The 10,941-nt window shown below is 45.7% G+C and overlaps 1 protein-coding gene across 1 annotated transcript; it reads right to left on the bottom strand.

Annotated features, from left to right (window-relative positions):
• Window positions 1–4,507: 4,507 nt before the first annotated feature.
• LOC138581460 (zinc finger protein 420-like) lies at window positions 4,508–5,614 on the bottom strand. The gene has a single exon (XM_069652789.1). The coding sequence runs from the start codon at window positions 5,612–5,614 to the stop codon at window positions 4,508–4,510; it is 1,107 nt and encodes a 368-aa protein (XP_069508890.1).
• Window positions 5,615–10,941: the final 5,327 nt, after the last annotated feature.

Below are 10,941 nucleotides of genomic sequence, written 5' to 3'. Positions count from 1 at the left end.
CCAGAGCCTGGCATATCTCTGGTTGTATCCGCCAAAGACTCAACTCTGTGCTCCATCTCTGAGATTCACCCACTCTCCTTCTCAATGCTTTGCTGCATAGGTCGACTTTGTACACCAGACCATCCAGCTTACTATTCACCCAAACTGTCCTCCAGCACCCCACGAGCAGGGCCCCCCTCCTCCTTCATAGAGGCCATCGGACTCTTGCCTCCAGATATGGGCCATGTATAGTCATACATGCTGACAGGCCCTCCCTATGCATGTACGACAGCCTGGACTGGCGCTTGTTGCCCTTGCCCTTGGATACAGAGCCCCAGGTAGTGGTGGGAGCGTCTGTGCCTCAAATACTCAAAGTCCCAGATATATTATGTGTAGTGATGGCCAGAACTGAAAAGCACATCAATTAGCCACACAGTAAGTGCTCTCAGAGTGCGGTGCAGCGGTCAGCAAAACATGCAAAGATAGTGCAAGGAAGGATCAAGGGGACCATCTCAAGGGTGCCAAAACGAACACCAGGCCCAGCACAGCAGCAGGAAGCAGACCGTAGGGGCCGGCACCTCTCAGGCCCTCCTGAGAGGTCGACACCGTCAACATGTAGGCCAGAGGCACCAAGCTACCACCACTGCCTGCCCGCTTACAGCGCGACCACAGCTAGGTGAAGTCAGTGCCACAGGACCTGCCAAATACGCTGCCCCAGGTTTCAATCACCCCCTCTTGGCACGGCACTCCTCATGGGCTAGCGCCACCGTGGTTCAACACTACGCAGCACTCCTACAGGGGCGGGTGGTGTCTCTGGGGCATACGAGGTTGTGGATCTGCTCCAAACTCTGCACAGCCAATCTCAACGGCGTACGGCACCTTATTCCTGCATTGTGGAAAAAATGTGCGAGAACAACAATTTGATAGTTTTGCTACATACGGTGCAGGAGCCTTCAGGAGTTTAGCTGCCAGGCGGGTTAGTGCTCCATGCGAGAATGCTCTGTAAATAATATATTCAGTTTTGAAAATGACCATGAAAGAGATGGTCAAGCCAATGAAGCTTGCGCAGTGTCAGAGACATACAGTGGGATTTGCGGGCTCTTGTAATAAGGGGTGCTTCCTTGAGGGGGCCAGGTGATCAGTTAGAAGCCTAGCAATGAGGGGCTCTCCCCGGTCAATGTGTGAGACCACAAGGGCTTGGATCGCCATGCAGAAGTCATTCACGGGGAAGAAAGGGTTTGATTTTGAAAAGTAGTGCAGCTGTACAGACGCATGTCGTCCAGTCATTTTTACAAGTTATTTGGTGGGGGACCAAAATATCCATGTCTTAGTGGTAGCCAAGCATTCGCAGAGGCAAGCAATCTCCTGGGGCTACTGACCTTAAGGTACAGGTGAGTATCAACGTACTGTGGGATGGCTGTGTTGTGGTCATTTTGGAAGGTTTTAAGGGTTCCATGAATAGACGGAAGATGATTGGATGAGGATGGAACATTTGGGGACCCCACATGTGACTTGGAGTTAGTTGAATCTGTTTAAGGCCATCTGTATGGCCTGGTGCCTGTGGGATAGGCAGGATGCAAACCATTTGATGACTGTTTCGGAGAAGCCCATCATCCCGGCAACGAGGGAGAGGTTTGTTAGGTGGTCGACTGTGTCGAAGGCAGTCAAAAGGCCAAGGAGGTCTAGAGGAATGAGTCGCTACTGCCTGTGATTCACAGGGCATCGTCCACCACTTGCATGGTTGCAGTCTCAGGGCTACATCTGGGGTGGAATCCAGACTGGCAATTATTGAGGAGGCCAAGCTGGTCAATGATGGCAAGCAGTTGAGTTACTTTCTCAATAAGCTTCTCAATGAATGGGAGGCTTGTGATGGGTCTGTAGTTGGCTGGGTTCTCTCGGGCAAGCAAGGTTTTCTTGAGCAGGAGTAATATAGGAACATACCTTCGTTGAGGGAGGAATTCATAATATGTCGGAGGTCGCTTGGCCGGTACATTGTTTAATGCAAGAGGCCAGGGAGAAGTGGTCTGTGTAAGCAGTAGGTTGAAGGGAAGAAGGCTTGTCTGAGAAATACTTACGAGAGAGGATTGTGAAGTTGGTCCAGGAGGGCAGTGCCCCACGGGGGGGATGGATAGCAGGGCTCTGTCTCGTTTTGAGGCATCAATGGGACCTCTGATCGTATCAATTGTGTTAATGAAGACGACATTGATTCTGTCATTTTGTCTTGTGAAGCTGGCATCCCGGGGTAAGGTGTGGGCTTGGTACAGTGCTTGAGCACTTTGAATAAGGTTTTGCTCTTATTAGAGAGTGCCTCTATGGCAGGCCTCTCAAATTTTAAGAAATACTAGACCAGTAGGACTAGTTAGTTTTCCTACCCAACTTGCAAGAAATGCACTTGCCCGATCGTAAGGTAAAAACATATTTTTACAGGTGCTTTCTGTTGAACAGTGCGTCAAATAAATTGGCCTCCAAGATCATGTGTCTACACGGCTTTGAGGGAAGCGGTCCTTGCGCCACCTCTTTGTAAGGGATGTTTTTGAGCGTTTGTTGGCAGTGAGCTTCTGGACGGTTTGGATTTCGTGCGACTAGACATTAGGTGCAAATAATCATCCACTAGTTATTTGGAAAAGTGATTGAATGTATTTAGAAGGGCGGGAAGCATTCTCTAAAGTGGGAAACAATGCAAAGGTTGCTTCTAGTGTGACTAGCAGGAAATTCTCGAAGGAACGTCGCTCAGTTACTGGGCGCTCAGCCTGCCCTTTAGCAGGTTTGTGTGTGATATGAGAAGAGGGATTGTGGTGTGGCCAGTTCAGTCAAGAAAGAGAGGGGCTTGAGCATGAAAGAAGCGTGGATGAGGTGAAGATGAGGCCAAGCATGTGGTCTTTGACATGCATGGGAAGAGTACGATCTGTTTAAGGTCCCTTGGTGTCAGTCAGGGGGAGCAGAGAGTCACATGCTGGTTGGGACTCCGAGACATATGGAACCAACACTATTCCCCCCTTGCCCAGAACTAAATATCAATGACATTCTTCTGAATTCCTGGACTCATTTAATGGTCACATCAGCAACAGGAGACAGAGGTCTCTGCTCTTATCAGGTCCCCAGCCCTAATCACACACTCATGGCAGGAGACCTCTGCACCATTCCATATAGTTTACATTTTGCTCCTATTTCCTGCAGCCTCATTCAGAGGTAAGACATTTCCTGTAGACTGTCCCCCGGTTTCCTTTTAATGGATGTATGTAGTGCGTGAACATATACTGTGGAAATGAAGCAGAGCCTCTACGTTGGCCACAGAGAACATCATAATGGACCAATTCTGCACTCGATGTTTCTATGTGCTTATGTACGAGTCTGGCACTGCACATATGTTTTTATTTTATGTACATTACTATATATACTATATCTAACTCTGTCTGATGCCTTAGCCAGAAGATCGGTGCAACCAAGTGGATGTGGCTGGTACGGTACTTGAGTGGCAGTGCTGCTCACAGAACCTGAAAGATCGGTCTACAGAGGAAGTGGTCTGAGATTGCAAGATATGCGGAAAATGAAAGGACGCCGGAGGCAAAAGGCAAGAGAGGTGTTTATTCAATGTGTACAATTTAAGGCAACATTACTGAAAGCATGCGACTCTATGAAAGCTATCAGCATTGTAGAAGTATAGTAGAGGCAAGTATGTGTCCATATCCAGGCTGTCTCACCCTTCTTCAAGACCTATAGCTTCTTTATTCATTTGGTTCATTGTGCTCTAAAATGTTCCATGTGGCCCCCATTGCATTTACACATTTCTTTGGGCGTACACCTCGCAGCCTTACCCCCAAATATCTTGTGATGTAGGGGGGCAGAAATACTTGTCAGTGACTGAAGTAATTTAATACTTCACGAGTGCACATCGAGAGTAACCTGTAAAACAATTTGGAAAAGTTCTTTGGAAAATTATACTGTAAAAACAAAATCACCATTAGGTCTCACTTAAAGAATAAAACTTGGAGGGTTCGGGAAGGGGAATTCACACTAGCAACCCTGGGCAGATAGTGGGGTCGCTCTTGCGACATCCTCCACTGGTAACCATATGTCATTTCTGTAAGCCTTCTTTGTATTCCAAAAACGTATGCCCCATAAAGGACAGCCATTTATATTGCTACATTTCCTTAAGTGATGCCTTGGTAATATATCCACTTTTGTAGCTATGTTTCCTCTATTTCTTCTTTATTCTCCCAGTGTTTGCATCTTCTAGTTGGCCAGAACTGTATTTAATGAACAGAATGAAGTCAGGGATGGTTGTCCTCTTGGGAGACCAGCCCAACATCAGTGTTTTCGAATCTCTAGGTGTCCAGTGCAGTTTCCAATCCTGAATATTTTGCTTTGGCTGCTCCTGGTCTTCTATATTTGCAGTTGACATGGGAACAAACTCGATATTTTGTGTTCGGTCCCATATCCACTTTTGCTGTCGTGCTTGAGTGACAGCACTGGAGGTACTTCTCAACTGTAGGTTTGCGTGCGGATGGTAAGTCAGTGGCCAGTCTGTCTATGTTACAGGCTCAGTGTGGCTGTGACCAAACTCTGTAATAAACCCACCCATGTGCACTCTCTGATGTTGCCTCAGGTTTGAGTTCTGAGAAAAGTGTTTACCACATTCCGTGCACCCGTAGGGCTTCTCTCCAGAATGGACCCTCTGATGTTTCTTCAGGGTTGACATACGGTTAAAACGCTTTCCACATTCTGTGCACCCATATGGCTTCTCCCCAGAGTGGATGGTCTGATGACTCTGCAGGTGTCCAGTTTGAATGAAGCATTTCCCACACTGTGTACACTGGTACGGTCTCTCCCCAGTGTGGGTTCGCTGATGTGTGTACAGAGCTGAGCGCTGAGTAAACGTTTTCTCACATTCTGTACACTGGTATGGTTTAACCTTCATGTGGAATTTTTGATGTTGCCTCAGGTTAGAAGGCAGAATAAAATTCTTACCACATTCCGTGCACTCATAGGACTTCTCTCCAGAATGGACCCTCTGATGTTTCTTCAGGGTTGACATCTGATTAAAACGCTTTCCACATTCCGTGCACTCATAGGACTTCTCCCCAGAATTAATCTGCTGATGCTGACATAGTCTGGACCTGCGAGTGAAGATTTTTTGACACACTGTGCACGGGTAGGTTCTCTGATGCAGCCGTGGGCTTGATGTCAGCGTGACACACTTACCACTTTTCTTGTTAGTATGGGAAGTATCCCCAGTATGGATCTTCTGATGTCGACTCAGATGTATTCTCTGAGTGAAGCTTTTGTCACAGTCAGTGCACTTATAGAGTCTCTCGTCCATGTGAGTTCTCCTGTGAATAGCTAGACTGGATGGATTATTGTAGCACTTGTCACAGGCTCTGCAGGCAAACACTTTCTCCTTCACGTGGATTTTCAGATGTCTCAAGAGGCGGGAGTGCTGGATAAAGGTCTTCTCACAGTGTGTGCACTTATGCGGTTTCGGGTCAGAACTCCTGCGCGGCAGAAAACTGGATTGGTCTCTGAATATTTCCCCACACTCTGTACCTGTGCAGGGCCTTTCGGATTTCTCCAAGTACGTGGATTTCTTCACCCATTCCTCAGGCATGTGTTCTTCTTTTGTATTATTTCTCTTCATCCTCTCGACATCCCACCGTCTAAGGCATAGTTTCATGTTTTGGTCTTTGGTAATGGCCCCATTTTCTGTTGAAAGAAGCAGAGGTGTTAGTTATCATTTTGTGACATCACATATCCCAAAAGGTAACAAAAGTATTGGAAAGCTGCATTTCTGTCCCTTCACACTAGAGGATGTTAGTGAATTTATCTTTCTTTTGATTACATGCAATCTAGGAATTAAATAAATCTGCCTTCTATTATATTTTTATATATTTAATAGCATAAGCACTTACATTCTGTGTTCTGCACATATCAAAAAGCAGAGGGGTGGCCGATGGCGTTGCATAATAATACAGCAGCAGATTAAGCAAATCCCAGTAGCAAACCCACGCATTCAGTCTCAGTAAAGCTAGAATTGTGTTCCTTCTTTTGATATATTTCATGGCTTTCGCATTGGCTCTGCAGTGATTCAGGCTAGCATAGGCTAGTGTTACACATATGAAGTCAAACTTGCATTCGTATACGCCGCGTACTGGCAGACAGGTCTCTCATTCGAACCGCTGCGCAAAGGTTTCCGTGTGGCATAGGTGGAAGTTACCATGGAGCGTAATGTGAGCCGCATGCGGCTCTCGCCTGCAACGCGTCGTCGCAGGTCCCACCTCCCTTCTGGTGGCACTTCTTTTGCAGCATTGACTCGTGCACACACTTTTGATATTCCTTGAATCTTGACTTTAGCTACGTTAATTGGATTCCCTTCTGCCTAATACTTGGTACTTTCCATTGACCATCTGTGACGACTCGGAACGTCTCCCGGAATTCTTCTGCCTCACGTATTTGCTTCGTTCTCACCTACCGTTGCCGACCCAGCCTGCATTTCGCATTCCTTCTGGTTAGCTATCCGCAACAGCTACTGAGACTACCGGTAAACTCTGTCAGTATTCTGTTACTTACAGCAGCTACTGATATCACCTGTAATCTCTGTCAGTATTCTGTTACTTACAGCAGCTATTGATATCACCTGTAAACTCTGTCAGTATTCTGTTACTTACAGCAGCTACTGATATCACCTGTAATCTCTGTCAGTATTCTGTTACTTACAGCAGCTATTGATATCACCTGTAAACTCTGTCAGTATTCTGTTACTTACAGCAGCTACTGATATCACCTGTAATCTCTGTCAGTATTCTGTTACTTACAGCAGCTATTGATATCACCTGTAATCTCTATCAGTATTCTGCCATTCGTAAGCAGCTGTTATAACGACCTGTAAGCATTCGCATTACGTCTGTTTGTGAGGTCGCTACACTGCTTCCACTACTACTTCAGATAGACCTCCAATACCTCAATGGAGTCCAGTTCAAGACTTCATTACCCACATATGCTCTTGTAGTCTGAGCCTTCATTTGCTGCTTCACACTTTACTATCCACTGTACGACAGACGTTCAGATACAAGTTCTCCAGAATTACATCACATGCACTTCCGAACGCTTTCCTGATTGGTGCATTGTCCTGTACCTAGTGCGACCCTCGTGCCGCCCAGGTAACACTACCTGTACTAACCTCCATTTTTTTATCCCAACGTTGTTGTTCTGGACTATTGACATTTCTTCACGCCGGATTCATTTCCACCTTGGTAAGATAGTCTCCTTATTTCATGTTTTGTGCCCCCAGGAATAGGGGGTTGATAGATTTCTTGTTTTCCGACTAGATTCAAACTCCATACGCCCCAGACGCCAACTATGCCAGGTATTAGGGAAACTAGTCAGGTCCTTGGTTGTATGGTTTTGTTTCAACCTTACATAAATCTGCTTCCTGTGCTTCTCTTACTACCTTGGTTTTGGCAGTGCGTGTGTTCCCTGCTCCTTTGTGTGATCAACACCTCTGCCTGTCTAATACTACAACAGCAGAGGGGCGTATCATAAAGTAGAGCTCCCTCAAGTTCAGGAGGCCTGAGTTCTTGATGATTTCTGGCTGGCGAGTGGTTACGTGGAGAGAGTCGTCCACTGTTCCATTCGCTTGACTGAAGAACCGCTAATCAAAGCCCCAAGCTGATTGGTGTGGTGAGTAACAGCTAGTCAGCTTAGTTTGGGTCCCGTGGCAGTGTAAGGATATTGCAATTATGCTCAAGACAATATTGAAGCCATGGGATCAAAGGATGACAGATAAGAGGTCTATAATGCGTTCTATGTTCTTTCGCCGCTAGGTTTTATTTCGATAAAACTTTGTATGAATAAATTACATCGAAAAAACAAATTGGATTTCTTTTATATATTTGGGGGGATCCCCCAAGGCTCACCTTTCACTAATATTTCATCCCTATCCCAAACCCCCCTACCTCTTATATTCCCCCCCTATATGTTTCTATGAGTTATTTTTCATTTAATTTCTTTGTAAAGAATGACATCGGAAAGAAACCTGGTAGCAAAATGACTTTATACCCTAAAATTAGGTCCCTCGGACTGTTACTATTGTGTGTTTCTGCGCATTAAGCCAAAAGCAGCTATCCTAGAACAGTGACTTGAAGTGCCAAATATGTCCTATTCCCTCCCGATGGTGTCCAGTCATAACGTCGAAACACAAAAAATGTTGAATCCAAAAAGTCGAAAACAAAAATGGCAATTTTTTTATTTTTTTATTTTTTTATTTATATATTTTTTTTGGGCTCCGGGTGTAAAAAAAGGAGGGCCAGGGGTAGGGGGGGGGGGGGGGCCGTCGACCCCCCATTTCGAAAAAAAGCAACCCAAAAAAAAATTTGACATTTTTGTTTTCGACTTTTTGTTTATCGACTTTTTGACTTTCAACATAATTGGATTCGACTTTTTGACTATAAACCAATCCTGATTGCATTCTGTGACCCTCCCCTTTCTGCCTTTCAGTCACTTATAAGCGTGCATGAACATACTGTAGGTTTAGGACTGGAGTGCAGGATTTAGGCTATCCTAGAAGATCTCGAGGTGTGATTGACCTTACTGAGAAGTGGGTATCTGTGTCTCCAAGGTGAAGATGGTGAGGCACTTCTCAGAAGCAGATAATCCTCTCTTTGGATACTGATGTGATCAAGCTCCTGGTCTTGCCAAGGTTGGCATTGTAGGCTCAGTGGTTTAAACGCTTGTTGCTGTGATCTGTGTTTGGTCTGCAGGTCGCCGGTTCGTAATCCCAGCAAGGCCAACTCAGCCTTTCATCCTTCCGAGGTCGATAAATGAGTACCAATTTCGATTGCGTAATAATAGTATATGTCCTATGTAAAGCACTATATACAAAAACAAATTATTATTATTAACTTACCCAATCGCCCAAGCGATATTTTAGGATTCATAAACTAGAGTAGTCATAATAAGTTTATTACATTTCTAGTAGATCCCCTAATTGATTTATTGACACATTCCAGAAGAATGTAAAGAGAGCAATGGGAAAGACACATGGCCATTCTCCTGTCACACATTTCCTGCCCAGATCAGTAATGCTTGGAAGGATTCTTCCTTACCAACAGAAGTAGAGTGCCGCTGGCAGCAGTAAAAGGAAGCGATTAAAGAAATTCAGCAAATAATATTATGCTCAAACAAGGGAACCAAGTAACCAAAGAAAGTTGGGTAAAATGTAAAAAGAACTCATATCATTTATTCTTACAGAAGTTCTGACCAAAGGTGAAACCTTTATCCCTTGCAAGATACAATTATTTTATGAATGGTCTCCACTGGGAAATGCACGCTTAGATAATGATGTAATGATCAACTGGAGTTGGAAACGCAGAGGCATTTGGTGCTTACTATAAGGCATTAAAGTCTTTGCGTAATGTATTACAGGTATCCCCAGTAGAGATGGAGATGTATTATGGACAAAAGGTCCGGGTGGTTGTCCAACATCGGTGGGACTTAATGAATTCTTCAAAATTGAAAGGTGAAGCCTATTAACTAGAATATACTCTTTTATAAATGGAATCTATGTGATCACTGCACCGCCCGTAATTACGCATTCTCTGGCCCGCAATCCTCCAACCCGCATCCCCCACCACACTTACCTTTGCTGCAACGCACTTCTACGTGCGCCACCGACTACCTTCTACTCCAGCGGTGTCAGTTTGTTCCACTGACGTGGGGCGTTGCGGACACTGCTGGGTCCATTTTTAATTCTAATTTCTTATCTGCCGCTTACTGTAATGGTAAGCAGGGGACACCACCCCAACACCCGCTCAGCTTGGGTGCAGTAATGGGAGTCGGGTTAATGAGTAGGGAGAAAGTCGCAGTAACTGCCTGGTCGCAGTTATTTTGGTGATATTTTGGTGCAGTTCCCTAAAATGTATGGTGGTGGGTTTGAGTTCCCAATTTCGATAAAGTTTTACTGTGAAGATTATAACTACTGAATGTGGTTTTAATGGAATGCTAAATGAATATTTATAATATTCTCTGTACCTTATGCATTTTCGGTATTATGACATTTTTGTAAGTTTGGAATATAATGTACTATATTATTGACTGTGGTCCTCATCACAAGTTGGCCGTTAATCCGGCGCAATTTCCGCCAAACAGAAATAGCGTTACCATCAGGTCGTGCAATGATATTAGCGCTGCATCACAAACTGGCGTGAACGCACACCGACTCCGGCGGAAACGCTATTAGCGCCTGGCAGAAACTATGCCGAAATAAGGGTTACTACTGAAAAAGTGGCACTAATAGCGCAACCGCCAGCTATCCCAGTGCTATTAGCGCCAGCACCATTATCGAAATTGCATCATCGCTGGAACGGGAAGCCTTGCGGCACCCATTTTGAAAAACACAACTCATCAAAAATCTCCACTTCCTGCAGCCATCTAGTACTGGAAAGAAGCCAGAATTTCCCAGGAGACAATCAGAGGCATGGTGGCAGAGCATCGATTGCAGAAACCACACTTTAGTGAGGGGGAGCTGGTGGTCCTCAGAGAGGAGGTAATTGCCCACTGTGAGGAACTATATAGCAGTCGGCAGCGCAAGACCAATGGACAGCGCAGGACAGCCAACTGGCATGCCATCAGCCAGAAGGTAACTGCAGTGGCGAGTGTACCCTGTGACTGAGAGGACTGCCACATGCAGTGGAACGACCTGAGGGTCAGGGTGCAGAGTCCAAACACTGTCAGGAGTCCCAGGCAACTGGAGGAGGCACTGTGGAGCAACTGGTCCTCACCGCCTGGGCGGAAGAGTGCAGCACAGTGCTGGATGCTAGAAGGAATTCAGGGTGTCGGCTGTGCAGAGGCGGGTGCCAGCAGCCAAGAGGGGAGAGGTAAGTCAACCCCTCCCCCAACACAAGTGCATGCACAAATGACAGCCCAGCAAAAGATGCCTCAGTGGACAGGGACACAGGTCAGCAGACCCAG

This window comes from Ambystoma mexicanum, chromosome 1p (genome assembly GCF_040938575.1).
Source record: "Ambystoma mexicanum isolate Mex_15411 chromosome 1p, UKY_AmexF1_1, whole genome shotgun sequence".
NCBI classification, from domain to species: Eukaryota; Metazoa; Chordata; class Amphibia; order Caudata; family Ambystomatidae; genus Ambystoma; species Ambystoma mexicanum.
Note: the sequence above shows the minus strand (reverse complement) of the source record. Positions and strands in the feature narration are given on the sequence as shown.

Excerpts from the sequence above, each read along its gene's own strand:
- LOC138581460 (XM_069652789.1), bottom strand. The coding sequence starts at position 5,614 with ATGAAGAGAAATAATACAAAAGAAGAACACATGCCTGAGGAATGGGTG.